This window comes from Meriones unguiculatus, chromosome 11, assembly GCF_030254825.1.
Source record: "Meriones unguiculatus strain TT.TT164.6M chromosome 11, Bangor_MerUng_6.1, whole genome shotgun sequence".
In the NCBI taxonomy this organism is placed as follows: Eukaryota; Metazoa; Chordata; class Mammalia; order Rodentia; family Muridae; genus Meriones; species Meriones unguiculatus.
The window spans coordinates 36,794,676-36,821,962 of NC_083359.1; the positions used below are offsets into that span (position 1 = coordinate 36,794,676).

Sequence of the window (27,287 nt, forward strand, 5' to 3'; positions counted from 1 at the left end):
TTTGTTTAATATTGTATCACTGAAATTCTAATGTATAACAGCAGCTCATTCTTTTTCACTTCTGTATACTACTCCAAAAATTATTTATCACTGAGGACTGTAGCTCAAAAGCAGAGTGCTTGCCTACAAAAGCCCTGGGTTCAATCCCCAAAATTCCAAAACAAAGCTTTTTAATGCACACAGTCACTTCTCCCCCAGCTTCTCCCTTTCCCTTCCTTGGTGCTTGGGGTCCAGCTGGGGGCCTCGTGCAAGCAAGCCAAAACCCCAGCCCACTTTTCAGCACTTAAAAATAACTCTGCCATGTCTTCTGGTGTGCACATGTGTGATGCACAGGTCTCTTTACATGTGCATTTGGATCACTACCAATATACCGATAATCTCCCAAAGTATGTGCCTGGCTATGGTTTCCTAAGGGTCTTGTTTCCATGGTTTTTATTTTTTTCCACAGTCTATTCCTACAGTGCCATTGATTTTCCAGTCATAAGGTAATATATAGCTCCCTTTCTGACATATGAAAGTGTAATTTAAAAATATGTGAACTACGTAGAAGAACAAATCACAGTATGCAGATACAAAGCTGTCTCTATGTATCCATTCAGACCTGGTCTCAGGAACTTCCTCAGAAACCAAAATGGAAGAACAACTGCAGTATCTGCCCATGAGTTGCATACACCTTTAAGTCACCTCTAGACTCCTCACAAGCCTGTACATACAATGCTATGAAGACCAAGTAGCTGCCACACTGTCCTGCTCAGTAGATGATGACAGGAAAAGCATATATATGTCCATTACAGACATGGGGGGTCCTATTGTTTCTTTTTGGTATTTTTAACCTGAGGTTGGTTAAATCTTTTGGTGCAGGCAGGTGGCCACCTGAATATCACAAATTGTGAAGACAAGCCCAATTATTGCTGACTGGTGAGACTTTTTTTTTTCCTGAAGATTTATTTTTATTGCAGGAGTGCTGCCTACATGTATGGTTGTGCTCCATGTGCATGCCTGGCGCCTACAGAAGCTGGAGGAGGACTCTGGAAGCCCTGAAACTGCTATGTACATGGCTGTGCGCTGCCATGTGGTACTGAAATTGAACCTGGGTCTTCCGCAAGAGTAGCAAGTGTTCTTAACCACTGAGCCATCTTTCTAGTCCTGAAAAAACTAACTTGACAATGAAATGGGGATGAACCACACTAAATGGGTATCTCATCATGCAAATAAAATTAACTTTAAGGGCAAATAAATGAATGAATAAGTAAGTAAGTAAATAAATAAATTGTGCTTGGATATTTACTTAGGAAAGTGTCTACCTTAAAATAGACCATCAGGGGAGTGGACAGGAGCTCCACAAGGAGAGCAACGGAACCAAAAAAATCTGTACACAACAGTCTTTTCTGAGACTGATACTCCACCAAGGACCATGCATCGCAATAACCTAGAATCCCTGCACAGACGTAGCCCATGGCAGCTCAGTCTCCATGTGGGTTCCCTAGTAATGAGGACAGGAGCTGTCTCTGACATGAACTCAGTGGTTGGCTCTCTGATCACCTCCCCCTGAGGGGGGAGCAGCCTTACCAGGCCACAGAGGAAGACAATGCAACCACTCCTGATGAGACCTGATAGGGTCAGAGGGAAGAGGAGGAGGACCTCCCCTATCAGTGGACTTGGGGAGGGGCATGGGAGGAGATGAGGGAGGGAAGGTGGGATTGGGAGAGGCCAAGAGAGAGGGCTATAGCTGGGATACAAAGTGAATAAACTGTAATTAATAAAAAAATAAATTTAAAAAAATAAAATAAAACAGACCATCAGGAAAAGCAAGAGATCCACATAAAGAACACTGACACACATACCCTAAGTCTTAGGGAAACAAAAGCCAAATGCCTAACTTTCCAGAGGGTCTAGTCCTATCAAATGCCACCTCGCACTTCTGTGCCACAAAACAGGTGACAAGGATTTTGCAAAGGCTCTCACTTGGGGAAAATTGTCAAAGACAGTCCTAGCACTTGGAAGGGCTCCTTTAACCACTGTAGCTGGCACAGAATAGATATGGCTGGGTTTGTTCATTCTGCCACCTTAACACTTAGGTACTAGGTACCTCTTGGCATCTGCAGATGGAGAAGTAAATATATACCCACAGTAAATACTAGCTAGTAAATACTACTGCCCATCTTCCTTGAGATCACACTAACAGAAGTGCAATTTCATTGTCCTTACTTCTTTTCCGTATTTCCCATGTCCTTTACGAAACACACAAAAAGAAAAACATGCATGCCATTTCTGACCCTCAACGTACTAGAAACAAAGTCTTTTTATAAAACGGAGAAATCCTGCCTTGCTGATGGTGGAAATAACATGAAATCACCTATAACACTGCTCATGGGTCAAAATAAATCAAAGCCCACAAAATGCTTCTTTACTTTGTTTTGCTTCCACTAAAAGGTACTGTAAAAGAAAACAAAAAGCACCTACCAGTGACATCTGCCAAAGCTAGAAATACCATACCACATCACAATCACTACTTATGTTTTGACCAAGTATGGCTTATCAAATCCATAACACCAGAGCAATGACAGACTTTATCATGATGGTTATGGGTACAACGTGGTAGCTACCACTTGCTAAGTAATGAAAACGGGGGAAGTAAAACGAAAACAAAACAAAAGAAACTAAGTCCACCAAAAGCTTGACTTAAAGAATAAAGAGAAAACAGATAAAACACAATTGTATTCAAAGTACCACTAGGCTTCCTTGGTCAAACCTTCCCTGTCGCAACCCCCCCACCCCCACACACTGCTGCAACCCACCTGCAACACACACACTGAACTGATTTAAAAATTCATAGAGAAATATAAAGGGCCCAGGAGAATCAAAGCAATCAAAAGAACTAAGCTAGGGGAGTCCTAGCATATAAATATAATAAAGGATAGTCATGCAGGCCAACGTGCAGACAAAGGATCAATGGAAGGACACAGATCCAAACACAAATCCACACATTGGGTCTACCTGACTAAACGCTAGTGAGCCTTCAGAAGGGTCTTTTTAGCTAACAGACCATATCAACTGTTGCTTTAACATATCTCAAGCCTTCTCCCAGCCCCTCCACACCATCTATTCTATACCTGAGACAATGTAAATGACAAGCAATAAACTTATTATTATTTATCCTCAATACAGTCTCATGATCTTGGGATGGGCAAGTTTTCTTATAGCACACATTATTTACGGTTATGATAGATGTGATAAATTACACTACAGTTAAGTAATTCTGTTTATTAAAAGCATTGTATGTATTATGTGTGTGCATACATGTGGAGACCAACGATCAATGTCAGCTGTCTTCCTCGACCCCTGTGTAATTTATTTTTGAAATAAAGAAAGTCACTGAATTTGGAGCTCATGAATCCGGTGGGGCTGGCCGGCCAGTGTATTCCAAGGTTCTTCCTATCTCTGCCTCCCAAGGGCTGCAGCTACTGACCTGCAGTAGTGCCCCTGCGGGGTCCTCATGCTTGTACTAGCAGGGACTTAATTGAGTAAGCTATCTTTCCCAGTCCCTGAAAGAATTATTAAGTACACAAAAGAGTAGTTTGCAGCACCTGGGAGGCAGAGGCAGGGGGATCTCTGTGAATTCAAAGCCAGCCTGGTCTACACAGCAAGTCCAGGACAGCCAAGGCTACACAGAGAAACCCAGTCTTAAAAAAAAAGAAGGTTTTGCATATGTTGAAACCGTGAAAAAACATCATAGAAGTGACTGTGATGATGCTTCACCAAGAGCTCTAAGTATTCCAATGTTATAAGTAAATACAAATAAACATTTCTAACTTTAAAAAGCCTTCCGCAAAACAAACTAACAACTCAAAGAGTAAAAGCAATGTATCATGGATAGAAGCTAAGAAACACAGAAAATCCTAAAATGAAAATATCTGGGGCTATAGCTCCATAGCAAAATGCTTGCCTAGCATGCAATAAGGATTAGATTTAATCCCAATCACTGGGTTGGAGAGACAGAGAGAGAGAGAAAGAGAGAGAGAGAGAGAGAGAGAGAGAGAGAGAGAGAAAATATCCTGAAAATATTCTACACACATAAGTCTCAGTACCAGACAGCTCAAGAGGATAAAATAAAGCATAAGTGATGATGAGGTGGGTAGATCTGAGAAGTAGGTATCAAATTTTATGCTGCCTACTAAAAAGAGATTTAAGAAATCTGCTTCTCAAATGTGCCTAAAATTGACAAAAGCTGACCATATGCTAAATCACAAAGAAATAAGCTTCATAAACAAGAAAGATTAGAAAATAATAGTTTGTGATTTAAAACAACCTAAAATGAGGTAGGAATAATTCCCATAAAAAGTAATTCTTCAAAAACCAATGGGACAGAGCCAAAATGCATTCAGGAACTGTGTGTGTCTATGGACTGGTTGCTCTGTGGACTTCTCTGGGGTTTGCTTTGTAATTTGCTGTTGGAAACAAGAGCTCAACATTATAAAGATGTTTTGCCCAATTTATAGATCAGCACACTTCCAAAAATAGCACAAAAACACTCCTTATGGGGCGACACAAGTAGATACTCAAGTTCATGTGGAAATAAACCTGTACAAGCCTTTAGGAGAGGAGAGAAGCTCTCTAAGGGAGGAGCCTAGGGAGCACTCATGTAGAAGTTAATACTTGACCCTTTGTAGGCCTCGCTCTCTGTCTCAACCCCTCAATTTTCTGCCTCAGCATGAAAGGAACACCTGCATCAAGTAGAGAAATACCAGTGACTGTGTGACCATGTAACTGTATTTGCATAGCCACGGCTAGATCTGCTTTGCGGGTCAGTATGCCAAATTCTGGTCTAACAGAAAGGAAAGAAATAGTCCCTAGTACATGTGAGAACTCATCCAAGTTCATGGCAACAGCTGGCATGTCAGTGACTGGAGAAGTTCTCAGTAAGTACTGTGGGGACAGCATCAGCAACTTGGGGACATACAATCAGATCTACACATTGTAGAACCTACATCAACACGCTTCACAAAGACCAGAAACCTGGAGTGTGAACATGTAAGTACTGCGGGAAACATGAAATTGTTACAGCCTAGTGCAAAGAAAGGTCATGTGACAATGACTCAAACTCTAGGTACAAAGAAAAAATTACAAATAAGGTAAAAGTAGAGATGAAAGCACCAAAGCCCCTTTAAATCACAGAGGGCAGGAAAATACTAAACTTTCAATAGAAAAATGAAGAAATGGGAAAGATCTCAACAGGGGACTTTATACTTCACAGCAATTACACCGAGTAGGCTTCATTCTAACATTTCGTGCACAGTCATAACTCACCTTGGCACAACAGCATTTGTAAAGGCATAAACATGGCCCTTAACACGGGAACATGCTAAGACTTCCTTGTCATTAGAGAGGTGCAAACTGAGGCTACACATCTCTCCAAACTTACAAGCAGCTAGTCAGCAGTATAAAACATGGTTGTCAATAGAGCTGAGGGGCAGCAGGCAGGCGTGTTCACCTTCCGCTCAGAAGGCAGCGTGGAGGAAGATCTGGCACTATCTAGAGAAATGAAGTATGTACACCTCTTCATCCAGCAGCTCTGTCACTAGGAATTTCCCTAGCGAGACACTAAAACTCAACTGTGATGTGAAATGCTTGTGTACAACGCTGTTGAACGTGACTGCTTCTGAGCATCAGGGGCACGTGGCTGGCACCCTTACCAGCTACTCATCAGCTCACGCTTGTTCTTAATAGTAAAGAAGTTTCACTTAGTATTTACTTCTCAGTAACATAAGTCATTCTAAAACTGTTTCCTAGGTCCTCAGACTAAGCAAGTGAAAAAATGGAAATTACAAGTCATATTTCTCAGTGTTAGAAATGAAATTATAAACTGTGTGTGGTGGTGGATGCCTCTAATCCCAGCACTCGGGAGGCAGAGGATCAGGTGAGTTCAAGGCCAGCATGGTCTATAAAGTGAGTTCTAAGACAGCCAAGGCTACACAGAGAAACCCTGCCTAAATAAATAAATAAATAAATCAAAAAGAAAACTAAATAAACAAACAAGCAAAAGGAAATTATAGATACAGTAGGGGTTGCCTAGCTGGGTGTGGCATCTCACACTGAGGCTGAAGTAGGAAATCTGAAACCTGCCACAAGTTTGATGCCAGCCTGGGCTATACAGTGAGTTTGAAGAAAATACGGATGGTTTGGAGGCAGTGAGTACAGAGCAGCAATACAGCATATGCTTAGCATGCAAGAAGCTCTGCGAGCAAGCCCCAGTACCACTACATTAAAAAAAATAAAAATAAAAATCCCAAGTCACTATACAGCCCTGGCTGTCCTGGAACTCACTATATAGGCCAGGGTGGCCTCAAACTCAGAGATCCTCCTGCCTCCGCCTCCCAAGTGCTGGAATTAAAGGAGCACACCAGTATGCCTAGCTTAAATAAATATGTATAATATTAAATATATATAAATATTAAACATATATGTATGTTTGTATTTTGGGTTTTTGAAGATAGGGTTTTTCTCTATAGCCTTGGCTGTCCTGAAACTCTCTATAGACCAGGCTGGCCTTGAAATCAGAGATCTGCCTGCCTCTGCCTCCTGAGTGCTGGGATTAAAGATGTGTGCTACCACTACCCAGCTCTAAAAAAAAAATTTTTTTGAGAAGAAAAATAAACATTCAGTTCCCTAAAAAGATGTAAATTAAGACATCAACTTTTCTTACTGGGTCATTACCACAAATATTTCGAAGGGAAAAAAGGTTTGCTAAAACTCAGTCCTCATATATACTTAGAAACTAATACTCAAGCAACTGTAAAGCTAATGTGGTGACCATGTCAGTAACTCCCCACCTAAGGCTGAGACAGGAAGGCCTCACTGAATGCTGAATGGAGGAGTGGAACTACACTGATACCGAGGGTATGAACTCATGGGGTTTTCCAGCCATAGAAAGGTAGAGGTTTCAGAGAGAAGCAAGTGACACCCCAGCAACACTAAGCATGCACACTTGTCGCAGAGAACGGGAAACCCAAGAACGAGTTGCAACTGAAGGTCCAAAGCACCTACATGAAGATCAAACAGACACATGAGCTCACCTTGAAGCTGGCCACACCCAACAATTTGACCATCAAAATAATGACTAACAGCCTACAGAATAAAACAGGAACACCACCTACGCTGACAAAATAAATGAAAATGAAATGCCAGTGAAACACTTACCGCTCTACAGAACACTGAGTTACAAAGGGATAAAGAACTCTCCAATGAAGGAAGCCTGCTGGGCTCTACTTCAACCAAGCAATCACTGTTTAGAAGACAAATCAAAACCACGCTCCATCTAGAGGATGCAATGAAGAGGGAGCAAACCCTTGTGCTGCTCCTACCAAAGACGTGAACAGAAATCTACATGAAGACACCACGTAACAGCTGGTCTGCAACTCAAGCAAGTGGCAAGGTCACCAGAGTCCAGCAAAACAGAAAAGCTATCCAGACTGAAAGGGTACAAACGAAGTCAGAGCACCACTCCTACATGCGTGGCCCTGCCACACAGGACATTATGGAGAGCTTTGGTGAAACTTAGGTAGACCCTGGGGACTGCTCTGGACAGTGTGTGAGGAACTCACTGCTGAGTTCCACCACACTGCAGGAACACTCTCCCTGCACTAAGACAGCAGAGTAAGATAGCAGCCACCTTCTCCTTGAAGATTTTACAAACACATTTTTGTAATGCACTGGCAGCTTTTCTATAAGCCTGGGACCAGCTCAAATGGAGAAAAAGCAACCTTGCAATGACTCGATCACTTTAATACGCAGCACTTCAAATTATGGGATCATACCACTAAGAATGGATATAATAAAATATTTGAAACAACCTCCCTCCTTTCAGTTTACACAGAATCAGGTTTATCTATTTATTTATTTACTTGTTTATTTTTGCAGTGCTGGGGTTGAAGTCAGGCCTTGCACATGGTCAGCAAGTTAGCATCACATCCACAGGCCTAAGCACTCTCTTTTTATTATTGGTATAAAAAAACTTTTTTTTTTTTTTGTTTTTAAAAAAGTTAAATCCTGGGACTACAGAGATAGTTCAGTAGGTAAAGTACTTTAGTGGAACCTATATAAAAAGCCAGGCAGGCACAGCAGCCACCTGTAATTGCATCACTCTGGAAGTAGACACAGGGAATCCCTGGCTAAGAAGTAACTAGAGGAGCCAGAACCAGGGAGCATCAGATCCATAAGAGACCCTGCCTGCCTCAACAGAGTGCAAAGACACTCAACATGGACTCAGGGCTTCCACAACACATCCATACACATGTGAACACTCAGACAGATGTATGCATACATACTTAAATCCTTTCTACAATGCTTTCTTTTCTTTTTTTTTTTTTTTTAAACTCCTAGAGTCCTTCCTTGCCCCACCACCTTCTTCCTCTTCTCAACTAGTTCCCGGCCCATCACATCTTTTTCTTTCATTTTGTTTTTGGTACTCACAGAGAACACTTAGGGCTGATTACATGTACATGGACCCCTAACTAGTGGCTACACTGAAGAAGATGTCTCTCCCCCCAGTAGCCATTAACTGTATCTGTAGGAAAGAATGGGGCCTCATGGTCTCTCCTCTGGTTCCCTCTGACAGACACTGAAAGCCCAATGTTGTGCAGGTCTCACACTGATCATCAGAGATGCTGACAGCTCAAGATAGTGGTGGCCATACCATGTCCCTGAAGAAAAGTGTTCCACAAAGTCTGCCCCTATTCCCATCTCCTAGTTTCTTTCAGGACCCTCTTCTATGATGTTCCTTGAGCCCTGGAAGGGATGATACAGATGTCTCATTTGGAGCTCAACTTTTCAAAGAGTCAGTTATCTTCAGCAGTTTACCAGTGATAAGCCTCTGCAATTACCAATGCCCACTGGTGGAAAAAAACAAACATCTGTGACTAAATCTGATGAGAGCACTGATCCACGGACAAAAAAACTATTATGGAGGCACATCATGCCCAGTTAGCAAAACCACAGCAATGGGTTCCCTCACTGAGGCCCATGGCCTCCCCAGTCATGGGCTTCTGACAAGGTTTACAGGTGCACAGTGAATTCCCTCCTGTACTGCCAGCCTCAAATCCAGTTGGAGAATTAACTGGTTATCCGGGAAACCCCCCCACACACACCTTAAACTATTACTGTCAGATTATCTAAAAAGCATCTGGGGGCAGCAAGATGGCTCAGCAGGTAACAACGCTTGTTCTGCAAGCCTGATGAGCTGAATTCAATCCTTAGAACCCATGTAAAGGTAAGAGAGAACACCACAGAAGTGTCCTCTAACTTAAACATGGGGGCGTACACATGTACGCATACGCATGCGCGTGCGCGCACACATACCCAAGAAGCACCTCGAGCTAATGCTGACTGAGGACTCCAGGTTCATGTGTGCCCCGGGCCATCCGTGATAGGAAGGAGTGCATTCCTGATTCTTCCTGTGATTACTAGGATTCCTTCCTACTTGCAAAACAGATACTATCACTGTAACTCTAAATTTTTCATTCCTGTTCTTTTAAAGATGAGAGATTTTAATTTTTGTTTTGCTCTCTATTTCAAATTAAGCAACTAACAAGTATCTTAGAATAAAAGCAATTTTACAGACGTCAGTAAAGGACACCTGGTTTTCTCAGGGGAAGAAAGCTTCCTTATATAAGGTGGTACATGTTTACACGCAATCTGTCTGGGGCTGCCAGCTTTCTCTTTGTATTAGCTGGACATAGACAACATGATGGACTATAGAGGTTCCAAGGCTGATATATACACAAGATATATGAGAGAGTGTATAACTTAAATATTGTGGGTGATGCCATTCTAACCGAATCATCTCAACACTGAACTCTAGAGATGGTACCCAGTCAGAAAGCCTGAGCTGTCGCTGGCATAGCTGTGTGCTTAAAAATGTCTCTGAGGCACTTTCTCGTGGCAAGTGTATCCAGTTAGATCCTCTTCCATACGCTAAGATTTCACATTTACTCAAGCTACTTGAACTGAAGAGCTGCCATGTGTCATGATGTCTGTCTACTTTAACGCCACAGGGCAACAGGCTTTCCAAATTTCAAATATAATAATGTGCCACCTTAGTGAGGGTTTGGTGAGATGTGCTTGCAGTGAGAACCATGTGACAGGCTCTGCCCACCTAGACACTGAGCAGTTCAAATGAAGGCAAGGGCAGAGGTGAGAATGCATTTTGTAATAACCTAAAGCAAAGACCCTGAGAGCCTTGATAAGTAGCAAATTTTGGGATGCTTTTAAATTCTGTTATGAGAAATTATAGGAAAAGGTTAGTATAAATATCCTGAATAGGCCAGGACTGATGGTACACACCTTAATCTCAACACTGGGAGGCAGGGGCAGGCGGACAGCTCTGAGTCCGAAGTCTGCCTGGTCTACATAGTAAGTTCCAGGACAGCCAGACTACACAGACTCTGTCTCAAAAACAACAGCAACAAAACACCTAAGTAAGTTTACAAGGCATAAAGAGAAAACTGAAGAGTGTGTCAAATTATACACATAGAAAGTCTCGATGATGTATATATAAAGCATGTGCACAGACTCAAAACTAAAACAAAGAGGCAAAGATATGAAGTATGTCACCTCTTCAGTTGAGGGTTATCTCTCACTTTGCAATTGTGCTCCAATTTTCTGTTAACTTACTCAAAACGATTACTTTTTTCAGGGGGTGGGGTGTCTGTGCAGCCCTGGCATTCACTCTGTAGACCTCAAACTCGGAGAACCTCTGCTCCCAAGTGCTGGGACTACAGATATTGCATCAGTACTATCAGGCTAAAAGATTACTTTCTTACAACTAGCTGGCTTAGAGGCAAAAATCAATTTTCTTCCAAAATCACAGAAATACTTCAATTCACACAACTCAGAAAACCAAGTCCTAAGTGGCCCTGCTTATGCAAACCAGGGAAAGCCCAGCCACAGAGCCTTTCCCTCTCCTTCCAGCTGACCACGTCCACGCTTCAGTCAGTGAATAATTACTGAGTACCTACTACCTGCCAGTTTAGAAACAAGTGTGTTTACCAAGCAGTGAGCAGGAAAACATGACCTGTTTTTTCTCAGAACTTAGACTGGGGTGAGGTGGGTGCGGCAAGAAACAGAAAAAACAAACCTACAATCTCATTTCAGACATTGCTAAGTGCTATGAAGAAAAAAAAAATTAAACCATGAAGGAGCAGTGGCCAGGAGGACGTCAGTGCAGACACTCAGAAAGGCCTCTGAACAGACAGCTGGGTCTGCGAGCTACCGACAGTAACATAATAGCACTTCTCATGCATGGCAGACCTTTGAAAAGCCTGTTTACAACCTAGAACACAGACAAGTGCTGCAATGACTGTAAGAACAGAGACTAGCCTTCCTTCAGTCCTGGCGCCTTCCTTCCTCTTCTCGGTGGCAATTTTCTCACATGTAAGGCAGACCTAACGGTGCCTGGTTTACAAAGTTGTGCAGAGGATGCCAAGGGATGGCTTGGGGACACATAAGCAGGTATACATTCACTGCATTCCCCACACACTGAATGGACTTTCCACACATGAACTAGATTATGCTCTGAAGATTCTTCGTGAAGTACTGTCCCACTGTTATGAGCAGTTTCATCTTCAGAGACAACCAGGCTCCACACCCAATTAGCTCTAAATTCTCATCAATACGGGTGTTATAAACGGCAGGAGTTTGACCAGATTGACAGAATGTCTATAAACATTACTCTCCATTTCTCTTTTCATTGTATCATGGCTGTCTATATCTTTATTTAATCCCTTAATCTAACCTGGCACCCCTGACCTCAGGTCTGGTTTTGCGACTGCCGGTTTTATGTAGCTTCCTGCCTGGGCTATGGTGGCCACTTGCTCAAGCACTAATCCAGATACTGCTGGGAAACACTTTTTCAGGTATGATTAACACAGACAAGCAGTAAGCTTCCAGTAAATACTATACCCTTCACGATGTAAGGGAGCTTCATCCAATCAGTGGAAAGCCTTAGAGAAAAGGCTAAGGTTTTTAGGAGAAATTTGGTTCCTGAGAGCAACAGGGAAACCCTGCCTGCCTTGCAAAGCTCCAACTTGTCAGTCCCACAATGAAATGAACTAGTTCTTCACACTTTCTTTCCTGTCTACCCTTGATTCTGTAGCGCTGGAGAAATGCTGACTGGCATGCTAGAACTGGTCTCCTGACTCCATCTTTTCATCTCATTCTGACACAGCAGCCAGAATGGGCCTGTTGGAATGTCAGATGACTTGCTGTAAATTTTCTAGTGATTCCCTACCTGGTGCAGGAAAAAGCCAAGGTGCAGTGAGAGCTGACAGGATGTGCCCCTTCTTCAATCTGCTCTTCCTCCCTCATTCCACACTCAGGCAGATGTCAGCCTCTGCTGTTCTCCACCACACATGCTCCCACTTGGGCTGTATACTGCCTGTTCCCACAGTCTGGTATTCTCTTGCCCTTGCCCATGCTATAAGCCTTCTTACCTATTTCCTCCAGACATTCACTCAAACGCCTTCTCGGGGGTCTTCTCCTCAGCCCATGTAAAACCTGAAGCCATTTCCCAAAGCTTGCCTTTTCCTTAGCACTCACTCCCACTAAAATGAAGGTAGGTTTCTGGCTGGAAACATAGCTCAGTGGGAGAATACTTGCTAGCAGGCAGGAAGCTTCAGCTCCTTTCCTGGCACTACAAAGCAATAACTACTATAAAGTGTGGTTCTGTTTCAAACATTTCTGTTTTCTCAGACCCTATGATAATAATGTGTTCGGGGTTTTCTATTTTATGTGTGCATCGTTCTGTCTAAATGTCACAAGTGTGTCTATATCCACAGGAATCAGAACTGTGTGTCATATCCCCTTGAGCGGGAGTTACATACAGTTGTGAACCATCCACCCTGGGTGCTGGGAACTCAACTCAGATTCTCTAGAAAAGCAGGCACTGAGACATCTTTCCAGCCTCCAGCAAAGGGCAGTTTAAAATGTATTGTGCACATGTTCCGAGGTTTTCTAGTAGTTCACACTGAGTATTACTCTTCTACAATCAGACAGCCTTTCTTGCTGACCTTTAAACTTGCTGATATAAACTTTAGGAAAACTCAAAATTTCCCAGTAAATAATGTATCCTTAAGAACTAATCATGAGTACATACTAATGTTTAACAATCTCAGTGCTCACTGATAAGAGACTGATTAACTTATTATAACCTCTTAGATAATATAGCCAAACGGCTATTTAAGTATGGGCCTGGTGGGTCATGCCTGTAATCCTAGCACTCTGGATGCTGAGGTAATGGGATCAGGAATTCACACCCAGCCTGGGTTACATACTCAGTGAGACCCTGTCTCAAAAACTAACAAGATATATAGAGGGACTTACATTCACTAATACATAGCATATTGTTCCATTAACAATATTTAAAAGTAGTTTATAATTGAAAATGCAATATGAAGTATGAGCCTATGTCATATATATATGACATAAAAAGTCAAGGCAAAAACCACAGAATAAACAATAAAATGAAGTTGATATTATAGATAAATCGTTAATTTTTTTCTTTGTACTTACCTACTATCTAAATTTTGACAGGGAAAAAATGTTATTTCATAAACAAAATAAATAATTCTAAACCAATGAGAGAAATAAAATCAGCATTTTTACCAGCAACAACAAATGCCTTTAGTATAAGTTTTATGACACGGTTTTTATTCAAAAATGAAAAAAAATTTAATGTAGTCTTAAACCCATTTACCTATTTCCTTGCCTTAAGACTACACTGAAAAGCCGTGTCCACCATGTATTTTGCTCTGTTGACTATAACTAAAGAAAAGTAAGATGCAGTGTTCCTGGCTCATTGTCCCATGTACCAACATGAAGAGGTGGCACAGAGTTAGCTGCAGAGTGTACACAATGTGGCCATCTGCATTTAACCTGAAAGTAAAATGGGAGCCAGCATGTGACAAATGACAAGTCCTCAGTAAAACTTGGAGGTCAAGAAAACTGTTTAGTACTTATACATTTTTTTGAGTGGAGATACATGTAAAGGTCAAAGGACAACTTTTGGGAGTCAATTCTCTCCTTCAAAAAAAAAAACAAAGTGATTACTGGGAATTGAACTCTGGTCATAAGGCTTGGCAACAAGCATCTTTACCCCCAAAGCCGCCTTGTCAGCCCTATTTCTGGTTTTCTAAGTTAAAATCTAGGTAGTCCAAGCTAGCCCTAAACTCTCTATCTTTTGGTCCCTTCCCTGAGCACAGGCAAGGATGAAGCTCATGGTAAGTCCTGCAGGGCCCTTGTTTCAATCTTCGAACCAATGGGGGAAAAGGAAAGGAAAACGATTTCCACACCTTCCTAAGGTTTCTATACTTCTCAGCCTCCAGAGTACTGGGATTATGAACACACAACACACTTGGGCCATTTTATAGCCTTTAGTACCAACTGTTCCTTTTCGTTCTTAACTGTAGTTCTAAATCTTTACATAAAGACAGAAATCAGTGATTTGTCACTTTTTTCCAGTTACAACATCTTAGGTTTGTTTTTAAATGTCCAAGAAAACAGCAAAGCTGGAGGTCTGAAGACTGCGTGAGATTAAGTTGTGTGCTTCTCCTGTCTGCATATGTTTAGAAAGTTCCAAACCAGTTTTCAAATAAAATCCTCCAGAGAAAAGATCAACCCAGAGGTATTCTGGGTAAGGCAGAATTGGAGGGACACATGCCTGGGCTCTTCTATGCCTCTGCTGACTCCAAAAATCAAATTGAGGATCATGGGATAGTTAAAACACTGCATTATCATCAAAACTGCCCAGCTGCAGGATGACATAAAGCCCCTGGGTGCTGGCTGGTAATGAGGCAGCTGACACATTTTGGAGGGGCAGGGGAGAGGCAGATGGTATCTGCTTTGTTGTGACCTCCTAGGATTTGAACTGAAGGTTGTGCTAGGCTTGCTAGGCTAGTAGTGTTCTCCACTAAGCTACAACTCTAGCTACTCACTGTACTTTGCAAATTTTCCTATAGAAAAGAACGGGTGTGTGTTTTTAAAATATTTACATTAAAGGCTCTAAAACTGAGAAATACCAAAGGTCATCATATATATAGGCCTTCATATATTTAGACCTGAAGTGCAACAGAATAATCATTAGAAATAGCAAATCCTCAGTGTTTATCAGAAAAAAAGAACAAAGGTGTTCAGGAGAGGCCACTGTGGAGCCAGAAGCACATGCCCTAAACACGAGCAGAAAACAAGGGCCACCTCACCTGCCTGGTCTTCTATCTTCTCTTTAACACGCCCTAGAACTACAAATAAGATGACCTCTTCTTCAATAGAGAACTCCCTGCAAGCAAAGAAAGAAATGGATTTCCATCCTCTTGCAAGAAGGCCTTCAGCATGAGGCATTTGGTATTATCCTCTAGTTGGTAAAAACCCTGCAAGGTAAAGAACTACCTTCCTTTTTTAAAAGGGGAATGAGCTCCCGGCTCAAGCAGCCAGAAAATGAATCTGGGTTTGCCAGCTTAGAGACCAACTCCAGCTACCAAGCCATCTCACCCATACAGTCCCACCCTATCAGCAGCTACATCCTGTTGAAATGTAGCATTCCTAGCCCTCCTGCTCAGGCTCACAGTTGAGTTCTTTACAGCCCAACAAAACACAAAGGCAGCGAGGAGGAAAGCCCTGAAAGCGGAGTCACATGATCCTTGCGGTTGTTTCCAAAAATCATTCCTACCCTTCAAGGAACACTGTCACTTGTCAGTCTACTGCACTAAGCCTCTATACTCCATTTTTAGCTTTTTGGTTTTGACATTAAAAATAAAAGGAATTTGTTTCAACTCTAAAATGACCACTGTCAAGTTAAAGAAAGCAGTTTTCACTCCAGTCAGGGCAGCTGTGCAGATTTAGGTTCATAACCCAGTTGTTAGATAAATATATAGCCTCTGGCAAGTCAATCCAATTCTGTAATTTCATACACAAAAAAGCAACCCAGGTAATTTCTACAGAGGATCCAATGAGGGCAGGGGCATGACTCAGTGGACTCTCCTGCCTTATATGCCTGCCTGCGCACATAAGGCCTGGGATTCAGTCCTCAGGACCAAAACCAAAACCTAGGTCATAACACACAGAAAGTAGAAAGTAAAAGATACAGCCATCAGGGTTAATCTCATGCCAGAGTCCTGGAAAATCAGTGTTCTTGTATTATCTGATCTAAGAACCAACCGTCAGATCTGGGCTTGTGAAGCAAGCTCAGTTCAGCTAGATTCTGAGACACTGAGACACTTCAACAGAACTGTCATGAAACACGTGGAGAGTGGACCAGGTTTAAACTAGTTAACAAGATTCTCAAAGCATTTGTAGGTTTGGCTAACTTCAGGGCTTTATTTCTCGCGCGCGCACACACACGCATACACACACACACGCATACACACATACACACACGCATACACGCACGCACACACACACACACACACACACACACACACACACACACACACACTTCATCTGCAGTTCAGTCTGGATTTTCATCCATGGTACTGCTTACTACAAAAAGTTCCCTGACGGCAGGAAAGAAGTCTGGGCCTCTCATCTACACCCTGGAGAAAGGCCCATGCAGAGCATACCAGGGACAAACTCACGGCATTAACTTTTCAGAAATCCACTCAGGCTTCCTAGCTCTAAGACTCGGTAGTGTTCATTTTGGGCAAAGGAAATATCTGAATTTAGCAGGCTTTTCTTCTTTTATGTTCAAATACATAATGACTAAAGAAACCACACATTATATATCACTAATACAATTTCCACAAGTGAAGCTATGCTAAAAAAACAGAAAGAAGGAAACTAAAAAACCAGCATAGGGACAAGAGAGGCTGCACCAGGACAGACTTGGATCTCAAACACCTGCTCCAGCAGTCACAGCTGTAGAAACCTAAGCCAGCCAGCACACATCATCTCAGGCTGGAGGCTACATCATCTGCCTCAGCTGCCACATAAGGAAAACTCCTGCATCTCACGGGTTCTCATAAACCTAATAGATGCGAAACATAGCAAACATAGCTGGTAAAAGACTCTTCTCCACTGGCAAAACCTGCAAAAGCTAAATCAACCTAAATACCTAATTACTATCGTCATTCCTGCTTTTTCAAAAACTACACACACGGCCACACAGGATAACAGGCTGAAAGCTGAGGTCATTATAGGGTCCAGGGTCAATTTCAGACCTCTACAGCCCAAGCAGAATCAACTAAGGCTCTATCCTCTTCTAGTCTTTTTAAATGAACGATGCTGAGGCATGGAACCTCTAGAAGAGCCATTTTCATAATAAAACATGGAACATGTCAACAGGTACTTCCGTACTGCCTGGAGACTGCAGCAAAGCACTGGTACCTGGCACAGAAGAGAAGGAGGAAAGGCCAAGGGGGTGGCTCCGTGACATGACACTTACTTAGAATACACAAGGTCTAGGTTCAATCCCAGCACCAAAAGTCAAAACAATAATTAAATTTGAAAAGAAAAGAATTAAACTCCACATACACATTTTTGTTTAAAAAAAAAAGCAACCAACAATAATACTTATATAAAACAAGTAAGCGGAAAGGGAAGAAATCTTCCAGGTTTGTTTTCACACAGAACAAAATAATGACTTCATAACTCCAATCAGCTAAGCCCTTGGTTAATTTCGTTAAGCTACATGCCTTCAATTCTAGGCTGGTCAAAGTAAAACCTTAATAATCAAAACTCCCAATGTACATCTAAATGCAATATTGCTCCCACTCATTGAAACAAGGTCCAATGAAGGCAACATTTCGTCTTTCCTCCTCAGAGGAAGTGACTGAAGAACTCTGAAGGCATCTCCCCGTTTTCAGGCGGAAGCTGTACTTTCTCCCACTTGCATCTCCAGAGAACCCACAGCCCCGTACAACACACTGCCTGGTGCTTTATGCTGCCTGATTACTTAAATGAATGCAGGAAAGAGAACCTCAGATTAACAATTTAGACTTTATAACTGCAATTTTTCCCTTCTTGTACTGCCAGCTCTGGCTAAAACTGGGTCAGCCCACTACAAATCAAGGGCAGCCCTCAAGACACGTTGAAGAAACAGACTTTTATAATGCAAATAGTCATTCCCTGGTACCAAGCAGAGAGAGCACATCAGCACTGCCTGCCCTTCAAGGCAAGGGGCTGGTATGAAACACTCAATTCTGTACCCCAGAGTTGGGACCCATCTTCCTCCATTGACCTAAGAACTGGGTGGTATGCCAAATCTAAACTCCAGCTAACTGTTAATGAAGTGCCGGCACAATTTTCTAAAGATAGCAATTTCAATCAATAACCATGCCAGTGCTACTCAGAGGCTGACCAATAAATAAGCAAATAAAGAGCTCAACATCAATATAAAAGAAACTTTCTTCCAAACCCCTAGTACTATTTAAAAACTGTACACATGAATGAATAGAAAGCCTTGAGAAAGAACAGTGAAATCACCCGTGGCATCAATATACCTCTAATCCGTTTCCTAAGATCTGAGCAGTATCAACAGGACACCAGAAATGTAATACTGCTTTTAAAAGAAAGTTATACCAACCTGTACAAACTATGCAGTAATAAAAGCTGATACCACTACTGACACATTTAATTAAACACACTCTCTAAGTAGACCTTCCCATGTAAAGCCATGATGGCTTTGGCCTTGGTTTTATCAGAAGCCATCAGAAGAAGATACCAACTACACTCCTACTGACAGTTTTATTCTGAGCAACCCCCACCCCCACCCATTCAAAACCCCCTCCCAATATTACTTTTATCTGTGGAATTCTCTGCCGGCCTTGGCCTGGAAATCTGGGTGGACCCTGAGGACAGGTATCAAATCTGGCCATTTTTTGGAGTTGGCTTAAACTGATGGTTCCCAGCAGCATAAAGCTGTGGTCTTTAAAACTTCAATTTGAGGTTTATAGTATAATCTTAACTGATTCCCTCCCCACTCTTTTTTTTTTTTTTGAATGGAGGAGAAAAGGTAAGCCAAAAGATGTTTCAAAATAGAAAAATCATCATTTTAATTATGAAAGCCTCTCAACTCAAAACTGTTAAAGGTAGCCAAATGGGAAATATCAGAGTATTTTGTTTTGTTTTTCAAAGGTTTAACTAATAAACATGAGAATCACAACTTTGAAGTGAGGGGGTAAGAATTAAAAGGCAGGAGCAGGTAAGGGGAGCAAGAAAGGACCCTTTAAGACCTGTGTGCTCAGAAGGGTCCCTCCTAGTGCTCCTCCTCCATGGGGGCATCCAGGCTGGAGGAAAGCAGAGGGTTACACAGAACATTTAGCAGACTTAACATTGGATTAAACACACTACTGCAAGTTTCAACAAATGTTCATGGCATACGTAAAAACACATTTACAACAAGAAAGAAGAGAGGCACCTGGAGACATCTGACACTGGGCATGCTCTGCAGGCAACTCAGTGCGCACATGCTCTCTACCAGGTTGGCGCAGCCTAGCCACAAAGACCTTGGCACAGAACACTGCAGGATGACAAAAAGGAAGGAAGAGAAGAAGCAGTTAGAGGCCGCAACAAGTCACTCCTTCACACAGGCAGCTTGAGTGTTAGTCAGGGCAGAGGTGCACCCATGCAGTTTAGAGGGCAGGGATGGGCCTACGTTTCCTGAACCCTGGGGAGCAGGCCCCTTTCTGTCTTATGGACAGGGATTGTATGCTGCCAACCACTCATTTCACGGATACAGTAAACAGAATCAAGAGGGAGAGAATGCTTAAATGACAACCCACTAGAGGGAACTATGAGCTTGAGTGTAAAGCAAGAGCACTTGAGAGAGCATAACACTTCCACGGAGTTAAGGGATTGGAGTCTATCTCACACAGTCTCCGTTGCTTAGGAAACTACTGTAGCAGGCTTTCTGAATGCATCCCCTAACCCCCATTACCATACCATAAAAAAACAGTGAGACTCAGTTGTTGAACACTTTGCACAAGGACACACAGCATAGTTAAGCTTCAGTCTGTTAGCTAGCAAATCCCACATTCTTTCAGTAAGACCAGGATGCCTTCTCTACTGAAAAGCTTTGGTGACCCAACAAACATTATGTGAAGTTTTGCATTTCTCTAAAGTAAAATTGCAGGAGACTTAAGAGAATGAGGCAAACAAAGAAAAGGAGAGATAAGTGATAGATACAGGTAACTAAGTACTTGAAACACACTTGTTTTCACTGTCATCAACATTCTGCATTCTCGGAGGAAAAACTTGAGAGTACTGTGATGTTCAAACTTGGTGACAAGACTAAATGCCTGCCAGGCAGTGGTGGCACACAACTTTGATACCAGCACTCAGGAGGCAGAGACAGGTAGAGCTCTGTGAGTTCAAGCCTGGTCTACAGAGTGAATTCTAGGACAGCCAGGGCTACACAGAGAAACCTGTCTCAAAAAAACAAACAAAACAAAAAGAATTATAAGCTTAATTCACTGACTCCATTCCACCCTTAAAAAAACAAAAAAACAAAAAACAAAAAAAAACTTGTTGCTTTCAAAGGAATTTAAAAAAAAATGTAACGTAAAAATGAGCATACAGTACAGCTAATAGATAGTAACCATCAGACTACGGCATTTAATAAATGTTTTTATTCTAACATCAATTAGTTTACAGAGGCAAAAAAAAAAACCCAATAATCACTATAAAAAATTTTAAACAAACAAACCCTGAAGGCAGGTGCTTGAGTTCTACTGAAATACTCCACAAATCCTAGACCCAAGCCATGTGTTTGTTCCCCCAGCTCCTTGGTTTTCACTAGGAAATGCGCTGCAATCAATACAAGTGTATTATAAACAAAGAGCTTTGCTGGAACTCAGATAGACCTGGGTTCCTACCCAGCATGCCTGCTCCTAGTTACAGTTCACTCACGATGTAGAGAATATTGAGGTTATTTGGAAGAGCCATGTATATCCAGGACACAAAATCAGATAAAGCAAATGGAATAAGCAACGGCATAACTCCCTAAGCAATGAAAAACATCACACATTTCCAACCTGAGTGTTTATTAAAGCCTCAGCATGGACAGAGGTAAAGCATCTGATTCTCCAGGATAGACTCTGTCACTCAATAGTTTTGCAACATGGAAAAGTAGCCACAGAAAGACCTGTGCACTTTTGTAAAATACAATGAAAGCAGCTGTCATTTCTCGAGCTCCTCTGACCTGTTCCTATTATGACAACTGTCACAGTAAACTCTCACAGTAACTCCTGAAGGGCAGATACTATCTTGGTCTACAGATGGTCTGTTAAAACACTGGCTTGTCTAAGCTCCACCGGAATGCCAGATGATTCTAACCACAGTGATTTCAACCCCCGGAGGTCCTGTAACAAACACTAACTGGGACAGTAGTTCTATCAACCTGTGTCAGAATGTGGTCAGACAAAAGACCCACATCACATGTTCATTACATGGATTATTTAAGTTAAATAAACTCCCAATATCCTCAATAGTTCAATTTAGGGTTCTCTGGGCATTTCTGTTGTTGTTTTTCCTTCCTCTTGGCAGTCCTGGAAATTGAACCAAAGACTACAAGTGATCAAAAAGTAGAATCCCTAGCCACAACTTTAGTTTTCTTTCTGGACTGTTTAGTTTGCTGACTCACAAAATCACTCAGATCCTAGGCAAAACTTGCCCTGTTGGTTTTTTTGAGACAGATTCTCACTAGGTTGGCTTCAAACTCATGATCCTCTAACCTGAGCCTCCCCAGTGCTAGAGCTACATGTTTGCCAGCATGTCCTACTCTACTGGGGGGAGGGGGGGGAACGACAACAACTACAACAAAAAACCTTTAAAGGACGCACTGATGGTCTAATTTCAAGAGTTTATGTTCTTAACACCCACAGTAGACAGACACTTAAAAATGGCAGTGTTGGGGGCTGGAGAGATGGCTCAGAGGTTAAGAGCACTGACTGTTCTTTGAGTGGGCCAGAGTTCAATTCCCAGCACCCACATGGCAGCTTACAACTGTCTGTAACTCCTCACACAGACGTACACACATTCAAAACACCAATGTGCCTAAAATAAAAAAGAAAAATCTTTAAAGAAAAAAAAATGGCAGTGTTTCCTAAAAGGTGACTATGTCTTGCCATGCTAAACACAATTCACCACCATTTCAATCTTTATACACATTACTTTCCAATATTCAGAATAAGAGATGCAATTTCTTGTCTAAAAACCACACAGAGCTTGGTCTGAGCTGGGGCTGATCCCACTAATCCTACATAAGAATGCCAGCCCCAGAGCTGACAGATCTGCTTGAGAACAGGGACTGTGAAGACAGCGGGTTCTCAGGCACCGCCCACCTGCAACTGTAAAGCAACTGCCAAAACTTGTCAGTCAGAAATCACAACTCTCAGCTCAGCAGGCCTACAATCTTCCAGGTCAAGATGAGGCTAAGACAATGGTAGTGAAAGGTGTTAGGACTGCTCCATTCCCACACTCTGAGTTATCCTCAGACAACTGACCAGATACACTGCTGGAAGTCTTTACTGAACAGAAAAGATTACTGTATGAAATCCATGTGCCTTGTAATAGGAAGTCCACACATACTGTCCTAAGCACAGGTCCTTTTGTCTAAAACAAAACAAAACAAAACAAAACAACCAGAAAGACATGGGTCCAACTTGGAAATAGGCAAAAACAAAAGTTCTGTACTCATTAATCTAAGAACATCAAATAAAATGCAACTAGGACCTAAACAGTAATTGATTCATGAAGCTTCTAATTTAAATTTCAGGACTTGGTTGGAAACCAACCAAGTTGTCATTTGTTTGCTTGTTTTGTTTTTCTTTTTTTTTTTTTTAACATTTTTATTTATTATTTATACAGTGTTCTGCCTGCATGTACACCAGAAGAGGGCACCCGATCTCACTATAGATGGTTCTGAGCCACCATGTGGTTGCTGGGAATTGAACTCAGGACCTTTGGAAGAACAGCCAGTGCTCTTAACCTCTGAGCCATCTCTCCAGCCCTCTTGTTTTGTTTTTCAAGACAGGGTTTTTCTGTATAGCCCTGGCTGTCCTGGAACTGACTTTGTAGACCAGGCTGGCCTCAAACTCAGAGATCCACCTGCCTCTGCCTCCCAAGTGCTGGGATTAAAGGTGTGCGCCATCACGCTTGACTAAATTGTCATTTTTTTAAATAATGAAAACTATCTTCTTGTCAGCTATGTTTACAATGTGACTACTCCTCCCTCCCTTCTTGTATATTTTTAAGGTAATAGTGAAATATCTTTATCTACTGTTATAACAGGTCTGAGGAATTTACCCTGAATAGAATATTTACCAGTCTTAACAAATATGTATCAACCTATTTAGTCAACAAGCCACAATACCAAGCAAGCCTTTCTTCTTGCAACCTGAGCTTCAAACCCAAAGACTCACACAAGGACCATCCCAGAGGCCATAAAATCTCCAATATACATTTGCTGCAAGTTCCTATTTATTCTAATTTAAGATTATTCATATCCATAGAAAACATGAAATAATTCATACTAGGTTCTAGTATTAAGGGCAAATACACAGTCAGGATAAATTCTTTTTCAACTCTACAGTCAAATAAAACACTGGCCAGGGAATCCAACTGTGCTTACTGTTTCTGCCACATTCATTACCAGCTGGGAAATACTTCAAGTCGATAAAAGACAAGAATAATAGCTTTTTGGCATTTTTCAAAAGCTGAAAGTTTATTAAAGGGGTAACAGAGAAATGTCCTAGGTTTTCTTTCGATTACCATAGGAACCACAAATCAAATGAAAAAGTAGTTGCTGCCACCTTGTCTCTCTCTCATCGCCCAGCCTGCAGAGCCTCACAAAGGCTGCCACTGGTCTATTTCTAGACGGGATTGCTCTGAATCCCCTGCCCTGATTCCTTCTCAAAGAGGTAACTCTTTTAAGGCAGCACGCAGAGGTATATTCTGTCATCTCTCTAATGTTTCCTGATTTAGAAATCTGCATTTTTACTGGTTTCCTGTAATTCCCTCTCAAGTTATTTTTCTTTAAACCACTTCCCACCAAATCAAATCACTCCCTTCAGCTAAGTCCTACCATGATGCTTAAGATGACCAAGCTGAATGTCTTCGACTCCATCTCATTCAATAAAAATATGTATCTGAACTTGTATCTATCTGCACAGAAAAAATAAAAAGCAAGACTTTCCCCTAGACACAGGAGGTTATCTGGACACCATCTAAACACACATCTATACCACAAACAGACATCCTATCCAAAGGAGGAGGCAACTAAAGCTAAAATGATTAGTAGGGGACATCTAGGAGAAAAGATGAATTTCAAGCAGAATAAGGAGCATAAGCAAAGCTGAAAAATTAAGAAATAGCACAGTAAGGGCAAAAGCCATCTGGGTATTCACTCTTAAACGTGAGGCCGCAGAGAAGGCTCAGCAGATAAGAGCACTTTCTGCTCTTCCAGAAGACCTGAGTTCGATTTCCAGCCCCTGTGTTAGGTAGCCCATAATCACCAGTTAACTAGAGCTCCTGAGAGACCTGACACCTCTGGCCTCCATAGGCACTGGCAGTTTTTGTGCACATAACCTTACCCATGTAAACACATACACATATACATGATTTAAAATAATAAATGTTTGGTTGTTTTGTTTTTTTTTTTTTTTTTTTTTTCTAAATGGGCCAGGGGTTCTTAGCCCAACAAGTAGGAGATGGGGCACACTATTAAACACACAAGATGAAAAGTCTATTAAAAAAAGAAGGAAAAAAAAAAAAAAACAACCAATGGTAACAGGTAGAAGTAAATAGTCAAAACCATAGATGTCTTTAGTAGATTACTATAAATTTTGTTTAAGCTCAATAAACATGAGTGTCTGGATCATTTAATTCTGTTAAGCAAGAAATTACAAAATGTAATAATCAGGGGCGGGAGTGAGAGGGCTCAATAGAGAAAATGCCTACTGCACAAGAATAAAAAAGACCTGTACTCAGAGCCCCAGGTAAAAAAGCTGTGTGTAGTGGTGCACACTTGGAAACAGAGAAATGAGTCCTGGCAGCTAGAGAAAAAGCACAATTTGAGGAAAAGCAAAAAGGCTATTTCAGGGAACTACAAACCATTCATTTATTTTAGGTTTAAACACTGCAAACTTCGCTCAGTGGATGAGGAGCCAGTACTTACCAACACTCACAGTCCAAGTCCTTTTCTTCCCCATAAGATTCCCATTATGCCCTCCTTATGAGATGGAAAACAAAGGCGTCTTGGTAATGTAATGGGGACAGCAGACACAGGAGGACAGGGCACTGGGCAATAACATTCTCTCCACTGAAAATCTCCAGCTGGCAGTCAGCTCTCTAAACCTAGGTTTAAGAGCCAGCAGGACCCACTCAAATTTCTCTGTAAGACTGCGCTCATCTCAAGATAAACAGAACAAGCAATAAAATTAATCAAAATTAGGAACCAAGCTATTGAATCTAATTACCTGTCCTGTCCCTTATCAATAAACAACAGTGTCTGTAATGGCAAAAGACCACGACGCTTTTCCACATCTCGGAAGACTTACAACTCGGAAGACTTACAACCCGTAAGACACAGCCAACATCAACAAAACAACTATTATTTTTAAGATAAAGCTTTGTAAATTGAGTTCAACACCCAGGTCCCACAATGGAAGGAGAGAACACACTCGCCAAAGTTGTCTTCTGACTACCAGTCACATCATAGTGTGATACCTCTCTAAAGTTAATTCACAATTTAATTGCATTTTCCATACCTTAAAAAAAAAAAAAAAACACAATACTGACCCATACCTTCATGTGTAACAACAATCTTCCTAAGAGAAGGACACTTCATTAAGAAAGAATTGGATAATAAACACATCATGTGACCATGACAGCTTCATTCTTAGCAACTGTACTTTAGAATTGCATTTTTACTTATCACTGATATTACACCAGAGTATTTTCAAGCTGAGATACACAATAAGGGGGAAAAAAATGACAAGAGGAAAAAAGGAGGGAGAAAAAAGGAAACAAAATAAGGAAAATGGAAATTTACTATTTGCTGAATTTCAGAGATTCAAACAAGGCCAAACAATGATAGAAACTTGATAAATTAGAATTCAAAGCTAGAGCCAAACTTATATACTATTCTCTCAGTTCTTTAATGTTTAATTACTTCATCTTGAGTGATGATCCAGGATAAGACACACAATCTCCAAAGCTCACAAAGCCATCATGATCTGCCTTAGCATCTCCAGTGAAAGGATAAAGGATAATTAATTTTCCTTTCCCCCTTTTCTCTGTTATTTGTTTGTTTGTTCACTTTACAAAGGCGTCTTGGTAATGTGGGGACAGCAGACACAGGAGGACAGGGCACTGGGCAATAACATGCTCTCCACTGAAAATCTCCAGCTGGCAGTCAGCTCTCTAAACCTAGGTTTAAGAACCAGCAGGACCCACTCAAATTTCTCTGTAAGACTGCGCTCATCTCAAGATAAACAGAGTGCTAGAATGTGAACTCAAGCCTTACACATGCTAGCAAAGTCCTCTGTCAATGACCTATGCCCCAACCCTTCTTTTTGCTTCATGAGTAGTACACCGCAGAGTTAAATGAAGGTTGCTACAGGAACTTGGGTGATAGGTTATTTAAGGGAGTATGTGCAACTACTGTGGGTGGCAACAGTAGTTGCCACTTAAGATAATGTTTCTTGCCTGGCAACCCGTGCCCCACAACCATGAAGTACAAGAGGATGAGGACCATCCTCTGCTACAAAGTGAGTTCCAAGCCAGCCTTGGGTATACAAAAGCCTGCCTTAAAACAAACAAACAAAGCTAGAATTCTCCCTGACTCCAAAACCCCTGCTTCCCCCCCTTTTATTAATTAATTTATTTTCTATTCACTTTACATCCTAGCTGTAGCCCTATCCCTCCTCCCCTCCCAGCCTCACCCTTCTTTTCCCTCCCTCACCTCTTCCTCAGAAAAGGGGAGCTCCCTTTCCCATCCACCCCAGCTCATCACGTTGTATCAGGACTGAGTGTGTCCTCTTCCCCTGTGCCCTGTCAAGGTAGTTCACCCAGGGGAAGTGATCAGAGAGCTGGCAAGTGAGTCCTTGTCTGATGCAGCCCCCACTTCCCTTACTAGAGGACACACACGAAGCCTAAGCCGCCCATCTGCTACATCTGTGCAGGGGGGTTAGGTCCAGTCCATGCAAGGTCCTTGGTTGATGCTTCAGTCTCAGCAAGGCTCTCCCTGCTTCCTTTTCTTATTTACACCACCTATCACTGTGTTTAATATTAAACTCTCCAAAGTG

The 27,287-nt window shown here is 41.7% G+C and overlaps 1 protein-coding gene across 7 annotated transcripts in view; it reads right to left on the bottom strand.

The window, feature by feature from the left end:
* Positions 1–27,287, bottom strand: part of Fbxw11 (F-box and WD repeat domain containing 11) — a 98,933-nt gene that overhangs the window by 42,228 nt on the left and 29,418 nt on the right. For 2 of the 7 annotated variants that reach the window (XM_021635619.2, XM_021635620.2), the window contains exon 2: positions 19,400–19,501. The exons of 4 other annotated variants lie outside the window; for them this stretch is intronic. In XM_021635619.2, the coding sequence (XP_021491294.1) occupies positions 19,400–19,501 (102 nt within the window). Of the gene's footprint in view, positions 1–15,248; positions 15,291–19,399; positions 19,502–27,287 lie in introns of those variants that run through there. One more of the 7 variants, XM_060363881.1, reaches the window with a different exon arrangement.